This window comes from Tachyglossus aculeatus, chromosome 21 (assembly GCF_015852505.1).
Source record: "Tachyglossus aculeatus isolate mTacAcu1 chromosome 21, mTacAcu1.pri, whole genome shotgun sequence".
Taxonomy (NCBI): domain Eukaryota; kingdom Metazoa; phylum Chordata; class Mammalia; order Monotremata; family Tachyglossidae; genus Tachyglossus; species Tachyglossus aculeatus.
In genome coordinates, this window is record NC_052086.1 from 12,370,630 (window position 1) to 12,392,717 (window position 22,088).

At 49.8% G+C, this 22,088-nt stretch overlaps 1 protein-coding gene across 1 annotated transcript in view; it reads right to left on the bottom strand.

Annotated features, from left to right (window-relative positions):
* Nucleotides 1-22,088, bottom strand: part of ALG1 (ALG1 chitobiosyldiphosphodolichol beta-mannosyltransferase) — a 50,920-nt gene that overhangs the window by 11,572 nt on the left and 17,260 nt on the right. Inside the window, exons 5-9 of the mRNA XM_038763196.1 lie at nt 18,054-18,143; nt 5,415-5,525; nt 3,820-3,941; nt 3,607-3,645; nt 549-608 (exon numbers count right to left, since the gene is read on the bottom strand). Coding sequence (XP_038619124.1) covers nt 549-608; nt 3,607-3,645; nt 3,820-3,941; nt 5,415-5,525; nt 18,054-18,143 — 422 coding nt within the window. The remainder of the gene's footprint in view (nt 1-548; nt 609-3,606; nt 3,646-3,819; nt 3,942-5,414; nt 5,526-18,053; nt 18,144-22,088) is intronic.

The following is a 22,088-nucleotide window of genomic DNA, read 5'->3' on the forward strand; positions in this document are numbered from 1 at the left end:
TTAAAAAAAAAAAAAAACAAAAAAACTCCCCGAGGGGAAAATTGTGCTTCTGATGGCGTATTCTGGGAAAGGTTACTAGGGAATGCAGGTACGTCGGCGAATTGATTGATTTATTTTAGGCTGTGAGCCCGACTTTTAGACTGTGAGCCCACTGTTGGGTAGGGACTGTCTCTCGATGTTGCCAACTTGGACTTCCCAAGCGCTCAGTACAGTGCTCTGCACACAGTAAGCGCTCAATAAATACGATTGATGATGATGATGATGATGATGACCTCGGACTCCAAGGGCCGGGCTCTTTCCGCGGAGCCACGGGCCGTCCCTGCCTCGTTCTTCCGGGCGCTCCGGTCTGGTCTCCTGACCCTTCCCCTTTTAGACTGACCCTTTTAGACTGTGAGCCCACTGTTGGGTAGGGACTGTCTCTATACGTTGCCGATTTGGACTTCCCAAGCGCTTAGTACAGTGCTCTGCACATAGTAAGCGCTCAATAAATACGATTGATTGATTGATTGATTCCCCCCCGAAAAAAAGAAGCTGGAAGTCCACAGTACCTGTTATCACACACACCAGAGATGGGAGGCTGGCCCCTTCGCGGCTCGACCGATCGAATCCTGCAAGGCAAGGAAGAAACTGAGTCACGAGGAAGACGGAGCGGGGCGGGGGAGGCAAGGAGGGGAGAAAAATCTCTAGCCTGCCTTCCTCCCTCGGCTCCGATCCACCCCAGGAACGACCGGGAGCTCGGGGATTCGGGCGGGAAGGAAATCCCTACTAAGCGCTCACCTCCTCCAGGAGGCCTTCCCAGACTGAGCCCCCTTTTTCCTCTCCTCCATCCCCTCCCCACGGCACCTGGATATTTATTTATTACAGATTTATTACTCTACTTGTACAACACTTACTATTTATTTTGTTAACGATGCGCACTTAGCTTTAATTCTACCTGTTCTGCCGATTTATTTATTTTACTTGCACATATCTATTTATTTTATTTTGTATCTTTGGTTTTGTTCTCTGTCTCCCCCTTTTAGACTGTGAGCCCGCTGTTGGGTAGGGACCGTCTCTAGATGTTGCCAATTTGTACTTCCCAAGCGCTTAGTACAGTGCTCTGCACATAGTAAGCGCTCAATAAATACGATTGACGATGATGATGATGATTTTGACCCCCCGTCCACGTTCGTTTTGTCGTCTGCCTCCCCCTTCCAGCCCGTGAGCCCGTTCCTGGGGAGGGACCGTCCCTCTAGGTCGCCGGCTTGGACTTCCCAAGCGCTCAGTCCAGTGCTCTGCACCCGGGAAGCGCTCAGTAAGTACGATCGAATGAATGAACGCACAGCTGCCCCCGCCTCGGGGTCACGGGTTCAAATCCCAGCTGCACCAGTTGCCGGCTGTGTGACTCCGGGCAAGTCACCTCGCTTCTCTGGGCCTCGGTTACCACATCTGCAAAATGGGGGTGAAGACTGTGAGCGCCCCCCGGGGGACGACCTGATCACCTTGCCACCTCCCCGGCGCTTAGAACAGTGCTTGGAGCAAATTAAGCGCTTAATAAATGCCATTATTATTATTATTATTATATTATTATTGGGGGCTGTGAAGGAGAGGATTACCTTCCTTGGAGGTAGAGGGAACGCCTAGATGAGGAAATCAAGCTGGAAACGGGGGAATCATCATCATCATCATCATCAATCGTATTTATTGAGCGCTTACTATGTGCAGAGCACTGTACTAAGCGCTTGGGGAATAAAAACAACTGCCCGCCTCCCAGACGAGGCATCACGGCCGGCTCCTCTTTGGACAATCCCCACCCCGGCCCTCAGAGCGGAGCGGAATCACACGGAAAAAAACCCGGAGTTTTGAGTCTCGTTCATTCTTTCAGTCGTATTTATTGAACGCCTACTCTGTTCTTTTGACAATCCCCACCCCGGCCCTCAGAGCGGAGCAGAATCAAAAGGAAAAAACACCGGGGTTTTGAGTTTCATTCAATCAATCAATCGTATTTATTGAGCGCTGACTGTGTGCAGAGCACTGTACTAAGCGCTTGGGAAGTCCAAGTTGACAACATCTAGAGACGGTCCCTACCCAACAGTGGGCTCACAGTCTAAAACGCTCACAGTCATTCTTTCGGTCGTATTTATTGAGCGCCTACTCTGTTCTTTTGACAATCCCCACCCCGGCCCTCAGAGCGGAGCAGAATCACGCGGAAAAAACCCCGGGGTTTTGAGTCTCGTTCAATCTTTCAGTTGTATTTATTGAGCGCTTACTGTGTGCAGAGCACTGTACTAAGCGCTTGGGAAGTACAAGTCGGCGACATCTAGAGACGGTCCCTACCCAAAGACGGGCTCACAGTCTACAGTGTCTATGTTGCCAACTTGGACTTCCCAAGCGCTTAGTACAGTGCTCAGCACACAGTAAGCGCTCAATAAATACGATTGATTGATTGATTAGAGGGGGGAGACAGACAACAAAAAAAAACCACGTGGGCAGGTGTCAAGTCATCAGAATAAATAGAATTAAAGCTAAAATGCACATTAAAAAAATTAACAGAATAGTAAATATGTACAGATTTTAATGCCACTTTTTTTGTGTGTTTTAGCTTGCCTCCCCCACTCGATTGAAAGCTCCTTCCCTGTTTTCCCTCCTACTTCGAACGTGGGCCCCAATTTTTTCTCTAATGGTTTTAAAGTTTATCGCCTCAGTTCTAGGGACAGGGAGGGCCGGAGGTCAGAAGCAGCAGGGCCTGGGAGCCGGGTTCTAATCCTGCCTCCACCCCTTGTCTACCGAACAGCATTAAAGATGGTATTTAAAGAAAAGACACACGAAGACACACACATACATTTCTCTCCCTCCCTCCCTATCCCTCTCCTCCTCCCCCTCTGGTAACCAGGACATCACTGGTGGGAAGAGCCCGGGCTCGGGAGTCGGAGGTCGCGGGTTCCGATCCCGGCTCCGCCACTTGCCAGCTGGGTGACTTTGGGCGAGTCACTTGCCTTCTCTGTGCCTCAGTTCCCTCACCTGGAAAACGGGGATTAAGACTGGGAGCCCCACGTGGACAACCCGATCGCCTTGTGTCTCCCCAGCGCTTAGAACAGTGCTTTGCACATAGTAAGCGCTTAATAAATGCCATTATTATTATTATTATTGTCAGCTTCGGGCGAGTCGCTCACCTCTCTGGGCCTCAGTTCCCCCATAATAATAATGGGCATTTGTTAAGCGCTTACTATGCGCAAAGCCCTGTTCCAAGCGCTGGGGAGGATATAGGGCGATCAGGTTGCCCCACGTGGGGGCTCACAGTCTTAATCCCCATTTTACGGACGAGGGAACCGAGGCCCGGAGAAGGGAAGCGACTTGCCCAAGATCCCGCAGCAGACGTGTGGTGGAGTCGGCATTCGAACCCACGACCTCGGACTCCAAAGCCCGGGCTCTTTTCCACCGAGCCACGCTGCTCCTGGGAAACGGGGATGAAGACCGCGCGCCCCACGCGGGACAACCTGAGCACCTTCTATCCACACAACCCCCCCGCCGCCCCTTACAGCAGTGCTTGGCACGTAGGAGGCGCTTAATAAATGCCATTATTATTATTATTATCAACATTATCGCTAACCACTGCAGGTCACTTACGTTCCAGCGCTTTGAGGAGGATGGAAAAATCTTCATCCTCTGAAAGGAGAAACCCAAGCGTGACTCATCGACGTCCCCCGCCCCGGTACGTTTCCGTTACCTTCCTCTCGCCCCGCCACCCCCCGCCCCAGCCCGGTGGCCAGGAATAGACTGGACACCCCCCCAGCCCCGATCCCGAACCCAAGACCGTGCGGCCGGGAGGGATGAGGGCACCTGTCCAGCTGGTGCTGCTGACCAACAGGGCCGGCCGCCCCTCCAGCCGGCGCACGCGCCCGCCGCGGGCGTCTCGCTCCGTGAACGCGGATCTCCGGCCGGTCGGGTCCGGGGGCTCCCCGCTGCGGAGACAGGGACGCGGCCGCCGTGAACCCCGGGGCGACCGGAGGGTCACCGCCGGCCGTCACCCTCGGGGGACGAGGCCGGAGGGATTCCGTAGTTCCGTGCCGAGGAGGAGGGAAGCAGCGTGGCTCCGGGGGAAAGAGCCCGGGCTTTGGAGTCGGAGGTCACGGGTTCAAATCCCGGCTCTGCGTGACTTTGAACACTTCCCTCCTCTGGAAAATGGGGATGAAGACTGGAAGCCCCCCCACCGTGGGACAACCTGATCGCCTTTGAACCTCCCCGGCGCTTAGAACGGTGCTTGGCACCTAGTAAGCGCTTAATAAATGCCATCATTATCATCATTAATTATTATTCTTTCCGGCCCCCGCCAAATACGACCGCCCCAACCAGCCTCGCGGCTGCAAAGGAAACCCCCAGACCGCCGCCGCCAAGCTGACCCAAGGAAGAGAAGCAGCGTGGCCCGGTGGGGAGAGCCCGGGCTTTGGAGTCAGAGGTCGTGGGTTCGAACCCCGGCTCCGCCGCTTGTCGGCTGCGGGGCTTTGGGCGAGTCACTTCGCTTCTCTGGGCCTCGGTGACCTCATCTGGAAAACGGGGATGAAGACTGGGAGACCCCCCCCCGTGGGACGACCCGATCGCCTTGTAACCTCCCCGGCACTTAGAACAGTGCTTTGCGCATAGTAGGTGCTTAATAAATGCCATTATTATTATTATTATTATCCCCTCCCCAGGGCTCCTCCAATCTCCTTTATTCATTCATTCAATCGTATTTATTGAGCTCTTACTGTGTGCAGAGCACTGTACTAAGCGCATGACCCTCCAACCCCCCTAAAAGGAGCAAGCACAACTTTCCAAGCTCAGAGAATTTGGGATGATGATGATGATGATGATGGCATTTATTAAGCGCTTACTATGTGCCAAGCACTGTTCTAAGCGCGGGGGAGGTTACAAGGTGATCAGGTGGTCCCACGGGGGGCTCCCAGTCTCAGTCCCCTTTTTACAGATGAGGGAACTGAGGCACAGAGAAGTTAACTGACTTGCCCAGAGTCACCCGGCTGACAACTGGTGGAGCCGGGATTTGAACCCATGACCTCGGACTCCAAAGCCCGGGCTCTTTCCACTGAGCCGCGCTGCTTCTCTAGCACTGCTGTAAGTGCTGGGGGCGGGGGATACAAGGTGTTCAGGTTGTCCCACGTGGGGCTGTCTTCATCCCCATTTTACAGATGAGGCCCAGAGAAGTGAAGTGACTCGCCCAAGGTCACCCAGCTGCCAAGTGGCAGAGCCGCGATTCGAACCCATGACCCCGACTCCCAAGCCCAGGCTCTTTCTACCGAGCCACGCTGCTTCCCTGGGATGAGGGACCAGGGAGGAGGGTCTTTCCGTGGATACCGCCGCCCGGAAGAGCCGGATCCCACAGCGGAGGCCGAGACTCTTCCGGCCACGCGAACTTGGGATCCGGGATTCGGGAGACTCACCGCGCTCTGAACGGGGCGAGAGTGAGGCCCAGTTTCACGAACAGCTCGTGCTGGACGTCCAGAGGCGTCTCCCTGAAGAAAGAGGCCGGCCGGTCGTAGACGGTCACCGCCCTGCAGCGACGGAAAGGAGGAGACGTCCATCGATCCAATCGGTCGTATTTATTGATCGTATTGCTTTTTTACAACTTCCTCGGAAAGGAGGAGGTCCGTCGGCCCGAGACGTCCATCCATCCAATCGGTCGTATTTATTGATCGTATTGCTTTTCTACAACTTCCTCAGAAAGGAGGAGGTCCGTCGGCCCGAGATTTCCATCGATCCAATCGGTCGTATTTATTGATCGTATTTTTTTTTTAACAACTTCCTCCTAAAACAGACTACAATTTGGCCCTCAACACGGGAGGCGGTGAATCTTCATTAGAGTACGGATTTCGTATTTACTGTTCCATTTATTTGCTAATGATGGCATTTACTAAGCGCTTACTGTGTGCCAAGCACTGTTCTAAGCATTGGGGAGGTTACAAGGTGATAATAATAATAATAATGGTGTTTATTAAGCGCTTACTACGTGCAAAGCACCGTTCTATGCGCTGGGGAGGTTACAGGGTGATCAGGTTGTCCCCCGGGGGGGGCTCCCAGTCTTAATCCCCATTTTCCAGATGAGGGAACTGAGGCCCAGAGAAGTGAAGTGACTCGCCCAAAGTCACCCAGCTGACAATGGGCGGGGCCGGGATTTGAACCCGTGACCTCTGACTCCAAAGCCCGGGCTCTTCGCTTCTCTAATGATGTGCACCTCTAGCTTTACTTCTATTTATTCTGACGACTGTCCACATGTTTTGTTTTGTGGTCCGTCTCCCCGCTCTATCAATCCATCAATCGTATTTATTGGGCGCTTACTGTGTGCAGAGCACTGTATATTTATTTATTTTGCTTGTACATATCTATTCTATTTATTTTATTTTGTTAGTATGTTTGGTTTTGTTCTCTGTCTCCCCCTTTTAGACCGTGAGCCCACTGTTGGGTAGGGACTGTCTCTAGATGTTGCCAACTTGTCCTTCCCAAGCGCTTAGTCCAGTGCTCTGCACACAGTAAGCGCTCAATAAATACGATTGATGATGATGATGATGTACTAAGCGCTTGGGAAGTACAAATTGGCAACATATAGAGACAGTCCCTACCCAACTGTGAGCCCACTGTTGGGTAGGGACTGTCTCTATATGTTGCCAATTTGTACTTCCCAAGCGCTTAGTCCAGTGCTCTGCACACAGTAAGCGCTCAATAAATACGATTGAATGAATGAAGGAATGAATGAATGAACTGAAACTAGCACCTTGAGGTTTCCTGGGAAATTGCTTGGCTTTGAAACTTAAAAGATGTAAACTTTTCTCCCCCCCCCCCCCCACCGCCCCCCCAAAAAGCGCAGTTGACGTAACAAAGAGAAGCAGCGTGGCTCAGTGGAAAGAGCCCGGGCTGCGGAGTCGGAGGTCGTGGGTTCAAATCCCGGCTCCGCCACTAAATTATAATAATAATAATGATGGCATCTATTAAGCGCTTCCTATGTGCCAACCACTGTTGTAAGCTCTGGGGAGGTTACACGGTGATAACAGGTCGTGGGTTCAAATCCCAGCTCCGTCAATTGTCAGCTGTGTGACTTTGGGCAAGTCACGTCGCTTCCCTGGGCCTCAGTGCCCTCATCTGGAAAATGGGGATGAAGACTGGGAGCCCCCCACTGGGACAACCTGATCATCTTGTAACCTCCCCAGCGCTTAGAACAGTGCTTTGCATGTAGTAAGCGCTTAATAAAAGCCATTATTAAAGAACCCGGGCTTTGGAGTCAGAGGTCATGGGTTCAAATCCTGGCTCCGCCGCTTGTCAGCTGTGGGACCTTGGGCAAGTCACTTCACTTCTCTGGGCCTCGGTTCCCTCATCTGGAAAATGGGGATGAAGACTGTGAGCCCACCTTGGGACGACCTGATCACCCTGTAAACTCCTCAGCGCTTAGAACAGTGCTCTGCACGTAGTAAGCGCTTAATAAATGCCATTATTAAAGAACCCGGGCTTTGGAGTCAGAGGTCACGGGTTCAAATCCCGGCTCCGCCGCCTGTCAGCTGCGGGACCTTGGGCAAGTCACTTCACTTCTCTGGGCCTCGGTTCCCTCACCTGGAAAATGGGGATTAAGACTGTGAGGCCCCCGTGGGACCACCAATCACCCTGTAAACTCCCCAGCGCTTAGAACGGTGCTTTGCACATAGTAAGCGCTTAATAAATGCCATTATTATTATTATTATTATTATTATTGAGCATTTACTGTGTACAGAGCACCGGACTAAGCGATTGGGAGAAGACAATTTAATAGAGCTAGAAGAGTTTGAGGGGAGAGATGGAGGGGGAGATCATCTCTAGACTGTGAGCCCGCTGTTGGGTAGGGACCGTCACTATATGTTGCCAACTTGTTCTTCCCAAGCGCTTAGTCCAGTGCTCTGCACACAGTAAGCGCTCAATAAATACAACTGAATGAATGAATGAATCTCTAGTCACTAACTCCGAAATTCTGCCATCCGAGCACAACTTCCTTCTCCGTCTTCTCCCCCACACACCCGCTCCCTGCAGCAGCGGGGCTCAGTGGAAGGAGCCCGGGCTTTGGAATCAGAGGTCATGGGTTCAAATCCTGGCTCCGCCAACTGTCAGCTGTGGGACTTGGGGCAAGTCACGTCACTTCTCTGGGCCTCAGTTGCCTTGTCTGTAAAATGGGGATTGTGAGCCCCCCGTGGGACAACTTGATCACCTTGTAACCTCCCAGTGCTTTGCACAGAGTAAGCCTTTAATAAATGCCATTAAATAATAATAATAATAATGGCATTTATTAAGCGCTTACTATGTGCAAAGCACTGTTCTAAGCTCTGGGGAGGTTACACAGTGATAATAGTAATGATGGCATTTATTAAGTGCTTACTATGTGCAAAGCACTGTTCTAAGCGCTGGGGAGGTTACAAGGTGATCAGGTCGTCCCAAGGTGGGCTCACAGTCTTCATCCCCATTTTCCAGATGAGGGAACTGAGGCCCAGAGAAGTGAAGTGACTTGCCCAAGGTCCCACAGCTGACAAGCGGCGGAGTGGGATTTGAACCTGTGACCTCTGACTCCAAAGCCCGGGTTCTTTAATAATGGCATTTATTAAGCGCTTACTATGTGCAAAGCACTGTTCTAAGCGCTGGGGAGGTTACAAGGTGATCAGGTTGTCCCACTGGGGGGCTCCCAGTCTTCACCCCCATTTTCCGGATGAGGTCACTGAGGCCCAGAGAAGTGAAGTGACTTGCCCAAGGTTCCACAGCTGACAAGCGGCGGAGCCGGGATTTGAACCCGTGACCTCTGACTCCCAAGCCCGGGCTCTTTCCACTGAGCCCCGCTGCTTCTCTGTGTGACTCTGGGCAAGTCGCTTCACTTCTCTGGGCCTCAGTTACCTCATCTGTAAAATGGGGATTAAAAAACTGCGTGAGCCCCCCCCATGGGACAACCTGATCACCTTGTAACCTCCCCAGCGCTTAGAACAGTGCTTGGCACGTAATAAGCACTTAACAAATACCAACATTATTATTAATGTTATTAACGTTGGTAATAATACCAACATTATTATTATTATTCTCTGGGCCTCATCTTTACAATGGGGATGAAGACCGGGAGCCCCCCGTGGGACCACCTGATCACCTTGGAACCTCCCCAGCGCTTAGAACAGTGCTTGGCACGTAGTAAGCGCTTAACAAATACCAACATTATTATTAATGTTATTAACGTTGGTAATAATACCAACATTATTATTATTACTCTCTGGGCCTCATCTTTACAATGGGGATGAAGACCGGGAGCCCCCCGTGGGACCACCTGATCACCTTGGAACCTCCCTAGCGCTTAGAACAGTGCTTGGCACATAGTAAGCGCTTAATAACCGCCATCATTATTGTTATTTGTCCTGTTCCCTCCAATCCTTTGACCACCTCCACCTTTCTCGTCCATTTAGTCTCCATATAATGATAATAATAATGATAATGATAGCATTTATTGAGCGCTTACTATGTGCAAAGCACCCGACTTACCTTCTCTTGACAATGACATCCGCGCCCCAAATCCATCCTTTCCCCTGGACTGAATCCCTCCCTCCGTTCCCACCCCCCGGCCCTGGGACACCCCCACGGGACGCTTCCTCCACATTCATTCATTCAATCGTACTTATTGAGCGCTTCCTGTGTGCAGAGCACTGTACTAAGCGCTTGGGAAGTCCAAGTTGGCAACATCTAGAGACGGTCCCCACCCACCAGCGGGCTCACGCTGAGGATTTCCGTCGGCGGTGCCCCGCGGCTCGAGCGCTGATGCGGAGGAAGGGACTCCGTCCATCTCCAGTTCATCCTCACCCGGTTTAATTCCGCGGTCTCTGCCCGACAGCGATACTTTTCCAACTGTGTCTACCCCCGTGAGAAGTCAGCGTGGCTCGGTGGAAAGAGCCCGGGCTTTGGGGTCGGGGGTCGCGGGTTCGAATCCCGGCTCCGCCGACTGTCGGCTGTGGGAGTTTGGGCAAGTCGCTTCGCTCCTCTGGGCCTCGGTTCCCTCATCTGGAAAATGGGGATTAAGACCGCGAGCCCTCCGTGCGACAACCTGATCTCCTTGTAACCTCCCCGGCGCTTAGGACAGTGCTTTGCACCTAGTAAGCGCTTAATAAATGCCATCATTATTATTATTATTATTAAGTCACTTCACTTCTCTGGGCCTCAGTTCCCTCATCTGGAAAATGGGGGTGAAGACTGTGAGCCCCCCGTGGGACAACCTGATCGCCTTGTAACCTCCCCAGCACTTAGAACAGGGCTTTGCACATAGTAAGCGCTTAATAAATGCCATCATTATTATTATTATCACTTTGTAACCTCCCCAGAGCTTAGATCAGTGTTTTGCACCTAGTAAGCACTTAATAAATGCCACCATTATTATTATTATTATTAAGTCACTTCGCTTCTCTGGGCCTCAGTTCCCTCATCCGTAAAATGGAGGTGAAGACTGTGAGCCCCCCGTGGGACAAACTGATCTCCTTGTAACCTCCCCAGCACTTAGAACAGGGCTTTGCACATAGTAAGCGCTTAATAAATGCCATCATTATTATTATTATCATCACCTTGTAACCTCCCCAGAGCTTAGAACAGTGCTTTGCACCTAGTAAGCGCTTAATAAATGCCATCATTATTATTATTTATTAAGTCACTTCACTTCTCTGGGCCTCAGTTCCTTCACCCGTAAAATGCGGGTGAAGACTGTGAGCGCCCCATGGAACAACCTGATCTCCTTGTTACCTCCCCAGCGCTTAGAACAGGGCTTTGCACATAGTAAGCCCTTAATAAATGTCATTATTATTATCAAGTCACTTCGCTTCTCTGGGCCTCAGTTCCCTCATCTGGAAAATGGGGGTGAAGACTGTGAGCCCCCCGTGGGACAACCTGATCTCCTTGCAACCTCCCCAGCACTTAGAACAGGGCTTTGCACATAGTAAGTGCTTAATAAATGCCATCATTATTATTATTATCACTTTGTAACCTCCCCAGAGCTTAGATCAGTGTTTTGCACCTAGTAAGCACTTAATAAATGCCACCATTATTATTATTATTATTAAGTCACTTCGCTTCTCTGGGCCTCAGTTCCCTCATCCGTAAAATGGAGGTGAAGACTGTGAGCCCCCCGTGGGACAAACTGATCTCCTTGTAACCTCCCCAGCACTTAGAACAGGGCTTTGCACATAGTAAGCGCTTAATAAATGTCATTATTATTATCAAGTCACTTCGCTTCTCTGGGCCTCAGTTCCCTCATCTGGAAAATGGGGATGAAGACTGTGAGCCCCCCGTGGGACAACCTGATCTCCTTGTAACCTCTCCAGTGCTTAGAACAGGGCTTTGCACATAGTAAGCGCTTAATAAATGCCATCATTATTATTATTATCACCTTGTAACCTCCCCAGAGCTTAGAACAGTGCTTTGCACATAGTAAGCACTTAATAAATGCCATTATTATTATTATTATTATTAAGTCACTTTGCTTCTCTGGGCCTCAGTTCCCTCATCCGTAAAATGGGGGTGAAGACTGTGAGCCCCCCGGGGGACAACCTGATCTCCTTGTCACCTCCCCAGCGCTTAGAACAGGGCTTTGCACATAGTAAGAGCTTAATAAATGTCATCATTATTATTAGTATTATTATTATTAAGTCACTTCGCTTCTCTGGGCCTCAGTTCCCTCATCCGTAAAATGGGGGTGAAGACTGTGAGCCCCCCAGGGGACAACCTGATCTCCTTGTCACCTCCCCAGTGCTTAGAACAGGGCTTTGCAAATAGTAAGTGCTTAATAAATGCCATCATTATTATTATTATTATCACCTTGTAACCTCCCCAGAGCTTAGAACAGTGCTTTGCACATAGTAAGCACTTAATAAATGCCACCATTATTATTATTATTATTATTAAGTCACTTCGCTTCCCTGGGCCTCAGTTCCCTCACCTGGAAACTGGGGATGAAGACTGTGAGCCCCCCGTGGGACAACCTGATCTCTTTGTAACCTCTCCAGTGCTTAGAACAGTGCTTTGCACATAGTAAGCGCTTAATAAATGCCATCATCATTATTATTATCACCTTGTAACCTCCCCAGAGCTTAGAACAGTGCTTTGCACCTAGTAAGCGCTTAATAAATGCCATTATTATTATTATTATTATTATCACCTTGTAACCTCCCCAGAGCTTAGAACGGTGCTTTGCACCTAGTAAGCGCTTAATAAATGCCATTATTATTATTATATCACCTTGTAACCTCCCCAGAGCTTAGAACAGTGCTTTGCACCTAGTAAGCGCTTAATAAATGCCATCATTATTATTATTATCACCTTGTAACCTCCCCAGAGCTTAGAACAGTGCTTTGCACCTAGTAAGCGCTTAATAAATGCCCTCATCATTATTAGTATTATTATTATTATAGCCATTTAGACTTTTAACTCCCTCCTCAAACCCCCCAGCCCGGGCTCTTAAAGACCGCGCCGGCTGAACTCCCAGCTTCCAGTCCGACTTGCACTTCCCAAGCGCTTAGTCCAGTGCTCTGCCCACAGGAAGCGTTCAATAAATACGATTGAATGAATGAATCTTGCCGGCTGGTCTCCTCGTTTTTCGAACAAACATTTCAGTTCACATTTCTCCACTCCTTACGAACCTGAGCCCGCTGTCGGGTAGGGACCGTCTCTATACGCGGCCCACTTGTCCTTCCCAAGCGCTTAGTCCAGTGCCCTGCACACAGTGAGCGCTCAATAAGTACGACTGAATGAATGAATCAAACGGAAACTCCTCGCCGGCGGCTTAAAGGCAATCAGCCCTCCCCGCTCCCACCTTACTAGAAGCCAACTCGCACAATTTACTCACACCAATCTACTCACTGTACCTCCACCTCATCCTCTCACCCTTAATCCTTTAAAAAAAAAAAAATAATAATAATAATGGCATTTATTAAGCGCTTACTATGTGCAAAGCACTGTTCTAAGCACTGGGGAGGTTACAAGGTGATCAGGTTGTTCCACAGCGGGGCTCAGTCTTAATCCCCATTTTATATATATATATGTATACATGTACATATGTATGTACATATGTATGTATATGTATATATATATTTATGTATATATATATAATGGCATTTATTAAGCACTTGCTACATGCAAAGCACGGTTCTAATAATAATAATAATAATGATGGCATTTATTAAGCACTCACTCTGCGCAAAGCATTGTTCTAAGCGCCAGGGTGGTTACAAGGTGATCAGGTGGTCCCACGGGGCGCTCGCAGTCTTCATCCCCATTTTCCAGATGCGGAAACTGAGGCCCAGGGAAGTGAAGTGACTCGCCCGAAGTCACACGGCGAACGATTGGCAGAGCCGGGATTTGAACCCACGACCCCTGACTCCAAAGCCCGGGCTCTTTCCACTGAGCCACGCTGCTTCTCTACCCGCCCAACAGCACTTACATACGGATCTGTGGTTTACGGCAATGCCCGTCATCCCCTCTAATAATAATAATCAATCAATCAATCAATCGTATTTATTGAGCGCTTACTATGTGCAGAGCACTGTACTAAGCGCTTGGGAAGTACAAATTGGCAACACATAGAGACAGTCCCTACCCAACAGTGGGCTCACAGTCTAAAAGTCACAGTCTAAAAGACTGTTAATAATAATAATATACATCCCCTGTATATATGTATATATCCTGTATATATGTTTGCACATATTTTTTCACTCTATTTATTTATTTATTTAATTTATTTGTACATATCTATTCTATGTATTTTATTTTGTTAGTATGTTTGGTTTTGTTCTCTGTCTCCCCCTTTTAGACTGTGAGCCCACTGTTGGGTAGGGACTGTCTCGAGATGTTGCCAATTTGCCCTTCCCAAGCGCTTAGTACAGTGCTCTGCACATAGTAAGCGCTCAATAAATACGATTGATTGATTGATTTTGTTAGTATGTTTGGTTTTGTTCTCTGTCTCCCCCTTTTAGACTGGGAGCCCACTGGTGGGTACAGACTGTCTCTAGATGTTGCCAATTTGTACTTCCCAAGCGCTTAGTACAGTGCTCTGCACATAGTAAGCGCTCAATAAATACGATTGATGATGATGATGATGATAATAATAATAATATTGATGATGATGGCATTTATTAAGCGCTTACTATGTGCAAAGCACCGTTCTAAGCGCTGCGGAGGTTACAAGGTGATCAGGTTGTCCCACGGGGAGCTCACAGTCTTCATCCCCATTTTACAGATGAGGGGACTGAGGCCCAGAGAAGTGAAGCGACTTGCCCAAAGTCACACAGCTGGCAATCGGCGGAGCCGGGATTTGAACCCATGACCTCGGACTCCAGAGCCCGGGCTCTTTCCACTGAGCCACGCTGTCTATAAAGTCCTTGTGGGCAAGGAGTCCACCGACCCCACCGTAGCGTATTCTCCCCAAGGGCTTAGCGTGGTGCTCTGTGCTCAGTGAACGCTCAATAAGTACCCCCCGGATTGACCTCGGGCAGACCACCGTCCCCACTTCCGAAGCCCTCCCGAAATCCCGTCTCTTCCGAGCGGTCTTCTCGAAGCCCCCGTCCACCCTCCCCGCTGCGTTGACTCCGCACCCCGCGTGGGCGTCCTTAAATTCTATTTCCAGCTTCCAGTCCGACTTGCCCTTCCCAAGCGCTCAGCACAGTGCTCTGCACACAGGGAGCGCTCAATAAATACGACTGAATGAATGACTCTTGCCGGCTGCCTTACGGGGCGGGTCTCCCCGTTCCCTGTCTCTCCCCCCCGGATCGTTTTCCGGACGCAAGTTGCGGTTGACATTTCTCCCGATTTATTTCAATGTCAATCAATCAATCGCATTTATTGAGCGCTTACTGTGTGCCGAGCACTGTACTGAGCGCTTGGGAAGTCCAAGTTGGCAACATGTAGAGACGGTCCCTACCCAACAGTGGGCTCACAGTCGGTCTCCCCTGGGGGACTGTCCGCTCCTTGGGGGACTCCGCTGGATCAAGGGCCCAATACGGTTCTCTGCCCCCGGTAAATGCTCAATAAATACCACGGGTTGATTGACAGTGAGGCGGGAGATAATAATAATAATAACGATGGCATTTATTAAGCACTTACTACATACATGCTACATTCTATCCTACTTATTTTATTTTGTTGGTATGTTTGGTTCTGTTCTCTGTCTCCCCCTTTTAGACTGTGAGCCCACTGTTGGGTAGGGACTGTCTCTATGTGATGCCAATTTGTGCTTCCCAAGCGCTTAGTACAGTGCTCTGCACATAGTAAGCGCTCAATAAATACGATTGATTGATTGATTGATTGATGCTAAGCACTGTTTTAAGCGCTGGGGGGGTTACAAGGTGATCAGGTTGTCCCCCGGGGGGCTCACGGTCTTAACCCCCATTTCCCAGATGAGGGAACTGAGGCCCAGAGAAGTCAAGTGACTTGCCCAAAGTCACACAGCCGACACTTGGCGGAGCTGGGATTCGAACCCGTGACCTCTGACTCCAAAGCCCGGGCTCTACCACTGGTTCACGGACAGTGAGGCAGGAGATAATAATAATAATGATGGCATTTATTAAGCACTTACTACGTGCCAAGCACTGTTTTAAGCGCTGGGGGGGTTACAAGGTGATCAGGTTGTCCCCCGTGGGGCTCACGGTCTTAACCCCCATTTCCCAGATGAGGGAACTGAGGCCCAGAGAAGTGAAGCGACTTGCCCAAAGTCACACAGCTGACACTTGGCAGAGCTTGGATTTGAACCCGTGACTTCTGACTCCAAAGCCCGGGCTCTACCACTGGTTGACTGACAGTGAGGCGGGAGATAATAATAATAATAATGATGGCATTTATTAAGCGCTTACTACGTGCCAAGCACTGTTTTAAGCACTGGGGGGGTTACAAGGTGATCAGGTTGTCCCCCGGGGGGCTCACGGTCTTAACCCCCATTTTACAGATGAGGGAACTGAGGCCCAGAGAAGTGAAGCGACTTGCCCAAAGTCACACAGCCGACACTTGGCAGAGCTGGGATTCGAACCCGTGACCTCTGACTCCAAAGTCCGGGCTCTACCACTGGTTGACTGAGTGAGGCGGGAGATAATAATAATAATGATGGCATTTATTAAGCGCTTACTATGTGCAAAGCACTGTTCTAAGCGCTGGGGAGGTTACAAGGTGATCCAGTGGTCACCCAGGGGGCTCCCAGTCTTCATCCCCATTTTCCAGATGAGGGAACTGAGGCCCAGAGAAGTGAAGCGACTTGCCCAAAGTCACACAGCCGACACTTGGCGGAGCTGGGATTCGAACCCGTGACCTCTGACTCCAAAGCCCGGGCTCTACCACTGGTTGACTGACAGTGAGGCGGGAGATAATAATAATAATAATGATGGCATTTATTAAGCGCTTACTACATGCCAAGCACTGTTTTAAGCGCTGGGGGGGGTTACAAGGTGATCAGGTTGTCCCCTGTGGGGCTCACGGTCTTAACCCCCATTTTCCAGATGAGGGAACTGAGGCCCAGAGAAGTCAAGTGACTTGCCCAAAGTCACACAGCCGACACGGCAGAGCTGGGATTTGAACCCGTGACCTCTGACTCCAAAGCCCGGGCTCTACCACTGGTTGACTGACAGTCAGGCGGGAGATAATAATAATAATGATGGCATTTATTTATTTATTTATTTATTTATTTATTATTTATATGATGGCATTTAGAGAAGCAGTGTGGCTCAGTGGAAAGAGCCCGGGCTTTGGAGTCAGAGGTCATGGGTTCAAATCCCGGCTCTGCCACATGTCAGCTGTGTGACTTTGGGCAAGTCACTTCACTTCTCTGGGCCTCAGTTACCTCATCTGGAAAATGGGGATTAAGACTGTGAGTCCCACGTGGGGCAACCTGATCACCTTGTAAATTCCCCAGCACTTAGAACAGTGCTCTGCACATAGTAAGCGCTTAATAAATGCCAATATTATTATTATTATTTATTAAGCGCTTACTACTTGCCAAGCACTGTTTTAAGCACTAGGGGGGTTACAAGGTGATCCAGTGGTCACCCAGGGGGCTCCTGGTCTTCATCCCCATTTTCCAGATGAGGGGACCGAGGCCCAGAGAAGTGACGTGACTTGCCCAAAGTCACACAGCCGATAAGTGGCGGAGCCGGAATTCGAACCCGTGACCGCCGACTCCCAAGCCCGGGCTCTTCCCACTGAGCCAATCCACTCCCCGCCCGATAATACCAATAATAGCGATGGCATTTATTAAGCGCTTACTATGCGCCAAAGCACTGTTCTAAGCGCTGGGGAGGATACAAGATGATCCGGTTGTCCCACGGGGGGCAGGGTCCCAATCATAATCCCCATTTTCCAGACGAGGGAACTGCGGCCCGGAACAGTGAAGTGACTCGCCCGAAGTCGCGCAGCCGGGATCCGAACCCGTGACCTCCGACTCCCAAGCCCGGGCTCTTCCCGCCAAGCCAATCCGTTCCCCGCCCCCCATTAATACTGATAATAATGATGGCATTTGTTGAGCGCTTACTACGTGCCAAGCGCTGTTCTGAGCGCTGGGGAGGGGACGAGGTGATCAATCAATCAATCAATCAATCGTATTTATTGAGCGCTTACTATGTGCAGAGCACTGTACTAAGCGCTTGGGAAGTACAAATTGGCAACACATAGAGACGGTCCCTACCCACCAGTGGGCTCACAGTCTAAAAGGGGGAGACGGAGAACAGAACCAGACATACCAACAAAATAAAATAAATAGGATAGAAATGGACAAGTAAAATAAATAAAGATAAATAAATAAGTAAATAAATAAATAGAGTAATAAATATGTACAACCATACGATCCGGTCGTCCGATGACCACCGAGGCAGAAGCGGGACGTGGGGGAGACTGGAGTATTTCTGGCAACCCCCTCCCCGGCTTCTCGGCCGTGAGCCCGCTGTCGGGTAGGGACCGTCTATGTTGCCGACTTGGACTTCCCGAGCGCTTAGTACAGTGCTCTGCACACAGTAGGCGCTCAATAAATACGACTGACTGACGGGCGACCCGATCCCCCCGACCTCCCTCGCCACCGGCCGCACCTGATGCCGCAGCTCTTCGCCAGGTCCTCCCTCATCGCGTCCGTCACGCAGAAGTTCAGGTCGGACAGACGCCCACACAGCTTTTCGTACCTGGGAGACACCGATCCGTCCATTAGTCCGTCGGCGGTACTTACTGAGCGCTCGCGGGGCGCCGAGCACTGTACTAAGCGCTTGGGAGGGTTACGTATGCATCTGCTTTGTTGCCTGTCTCCCCCTTCTAGACTGTGAGCCCACTGTTGGGTAGGGACCATCTCTATATGTTGCCAACTTGGACTTCCCAAGCGCTCAGTACAGTGCTCTGCACACAGTAAGCGCTCAGTAAATACGACTGAAGGAAGAACGAAGGAAGGAAGGGTTGGAAAACCCGTTCCCTGCCCACAGAGACCTTCAGTTTAGGAGGAGCTTCCAGTCATTCATTCATTCATTCAATCGTACTTATTGAGCGCTTACTGTGCGCAGAGCACTGTACTAAGCGCTTGGGAGAGGACAATATATCGGGGTTGGAAAACCCATTCCCTGCCCACAGAGACCTTCAGCTTGGGAGGAGCTTCCAGCCATTCATTCAATCGTACTTATTGAGCGCTTACTGTGTGCAGAGCACTGTACTAAGCGCTTGAGAGAGGACAATATATCAGGGTTGGAAACCCGTTCCCTGCCCACAGAGACCTTCAGTTCAGGAGGAGCTTCCAGCCATTCATTCAATCGTACTTATTGAGCGCTTACTGTGTGCAGAGCACTGTACTAAGCGCTGGGGAGAGGACAATATATCAGGGTTGGAAAACCCGTTCCCTGCCCACAGAGACCTTCAGTTCAGGAGGAGCTTCCAGCCATTCATTCAATCGTACTTATTGAGCGCTTACTGTGTGCAGAGCACTGTACTAAGCGCTTGAGAGAGGACAATATATCAGGGTTGGAAACCCGTTCCCTGCCCACAGAGACCTTCAGTTTAGGGGGAGCTTCCAGCCATTCATTCAATCGTACTTATTGAGCGCTTACTGTGTGCAGAGCACTGTACTAAGCGCTTGGGAGAGGACAATATATCGGAGTTGGAAAACCCGTTCCCTGCCCACAGAGACCTTCAGTTCAGGAGGAGCTTCCAGCCATTCATTCAATCGTACTTACTGAGCGCTTACTGTGTGCAGAGCACTGTACTAAGCGCTTGGGAGAGGATGATATATCAGGGTTGGAAAACCCGTTCCCTGCCCATGGAGACCTTCAGTTCAGGAGGAGCTTCCAGCCATTCATTCAATCGTACTTATTGAGAGCTTACTGTGTGCAGAGCACTGTACTAAGCGCTTGGGAGAGGACAATATATCAGGGTTGGAAACCCGTTCCCTGCCCACAGAGACCTTCAGTTTAGGGGGAGCTTCCAGGCATTCATTCAATCGTACTTATTGAGCGCTTACTGTGTGCAGAGCACTGTACTAAGCGCTTGGGAGAGGACAATATATCAGGGTTGGAAGCCTGTTCCCTGCCCACAGAGACCTCCAGCTTAGGAGGAGCTTATAGTCATTCATTCATTCATTCAATCGTATTTATTGAGCGCTTACTGTGTGCAGAGCACTGTACTAAGCGCTTGGGAAGTACAAGTCGGCAACATATAGAGGCAGTCCCTATTCATTCAATTGCATTTATTGAGCGCTTACCGTGTGCAGAGCACTGTACTAAGCGCTAGGGAAGCACAAGTCGGCAACATCTAGAGACGGTCCCTACCCAACAGCGGACTCACAGTTTAGAAGGGGGAGACAGACAGCAAAACAAAATCTATTAGCAAAATAAGATGAATAGAATAGTAAATATGTCCAAGTAAAATAGAGTAATAAATTAATTCATTAATTTATTCAGCACTTACTGTGTGTAGAGCACTGTACTAAGCGCTTGGGAAGTACAAGTCGGCAGCATATATAATAATAATACTAATGATGGCATTTTTTAAGCGCTTACTAGGTGCAAAGCACCGTTCTAAGCCCAAGGAGATCAGGTTGTCTCACGGGGGGGCTCCCAGTCTTCATCCCCATTTTCAGATGAGGGAACTGAGGTCCAGAGAATAATAATAATAATGATGGCATTTATTAAGCGCTTACTGTGTGCAGAGCACTGTTCTAAGCGCCGGGGAATTTACAAGGTGATCAGGTTTCCCCACGTGGGGCTCACGGTCTTATTCCCCATCTTGCAGATGAGGTCACTGAGGCCCAGAGAAGTGAAGTGACTTGCCCAAAGTCACCCAGCTGACAATTGGCAGAGCCGGGATTCGAACCCATGACCCCTGACTCCAAAGCCCCTGCTCTTCCCACTGAGCCACGCTGCTTCTCTGAGCAGAGAAGAGACGGTCCCTACCCAACGACGGGCTCACAGTCTAGAAGGGGGAGACAGATGACAAGACAAAACAAAACAGTCAATCAATCGTATTTATTGAGCGCTTACTGTGTGCAGAGCACTGTACTAAGCGCTTGGGAAGTACAAGTTGGCAACATATAGAGACAGTCCCTACCCAACAGTGGGCTCACAGTCTAGAAGGGGTCTAGAACAGTCTCAACGAGAAACATCAGACTCCTGTTCTACTGGACTCTCCCATGTGTGGCTCAGTGGAAAGAGCCCGGGCTTGGGAGTCGGAGGTCGCGGGTTCCAATCCCGGCTCCCCCACGTGTCTGCTGTGTGACTTTGGGCGAGTCACTTCACTTCTCTGAGCCTCGGCGGCCTCATCTGTAAAACGGGGAAGACCGTGAGCCCCACGGGGGACCACCTGATCACCCTGTAACCTCCCCAGCGCTTAGAACAGTGCTTGGCACAGAGTAAGCGCTTAACAAATACCATCATCATCATCATTATTATTATCTGTAAAATGGGGATGAAGACTGCGAGCCCCCCATGGGACAACCTGATCACCTTGTCACCTCCCCAGCGCTTAGAACAGTGCTTGGCACATAGTAAGCGCTTAACAATCACCATCATCATTATTATTATCATTATTATTATTATCTGTAAAATGGGGATGAAGACTGTGAGCCCCCCATGGGACAACCTGATCACCTTGTAACCTCCCCAGAGCTTAGAACAGTGCTTGGCACATAGTAAGCGCTTAACAATTACCATCATCATCATCATCATCATCATCATTATTATTATCTGTAAAATGGGGATGAAGACTGCGAGCCCCCCGGTGGGACCACCTGATCACCTTGTAACCTCCACGGTGCTTAGAACAGTGTTTGGCACATAGTAAGCGCTTAACAATTACCATCATCATCATTATTATCATTATTATTATTATCTGTAAAATGGGGATGAAGACTGTGAGCCCCCCGTGGGACAACCTGATCACCTTGTAACCTCCCCGGCGCTTAGAACAGTGCTTGGCACATAGTAAGCGCTTAATAAATGCCATCATTATTCTTCAGTTTAGGAGGTGCTTACAGTCACAACAGAAAACATCAGACTCTGTTCTAGCGTCCTCTCCCACGTGCTCTGCACACAGTAAGCGCCCTACCTCCTTCCCCTCCCCACAGCACCTTTATAGATGTTTATACAGATTTATTACTCTATTTATTTTACTTGGACATATTTACTATTCTATTTCTTTTGTTAACGATGTGCATCTGGCTTTACTTCTATTTATTCTGACGACTTGACACCCGTCCACCTGTTTGGTTTTGTTGTCCGTCTCCCCCGTCTAGACCGTGAGCCCGTCGTTGGGTAGGGACCGTCTCTGTATGTTGCCGACTTGGACTTCCCAAGCGCTTAGTCCAGTGCTCTGCACGCAGTAAGCGCCCAATAAATACGATTGAATGAATGAATGAATATAGGTTGCCAACAGCACATAGTAAGCGCTTAATAAATGCCATTATAAAAAAACACTTGGACTCCCCAAGCGCTTAGTCCAGTGCTCTGCACACAGTAAGCGCTCAATAAATACGACTGAATGAATGAATATAGGTTGCCGACTTGGACTCCCCAAGCGCTCAGTCCAGTGCTCTGCACAAAGTGCTCAATAAATACGACTGAATGAATGAATATAGGCTGCCAACAGTGCTTTGC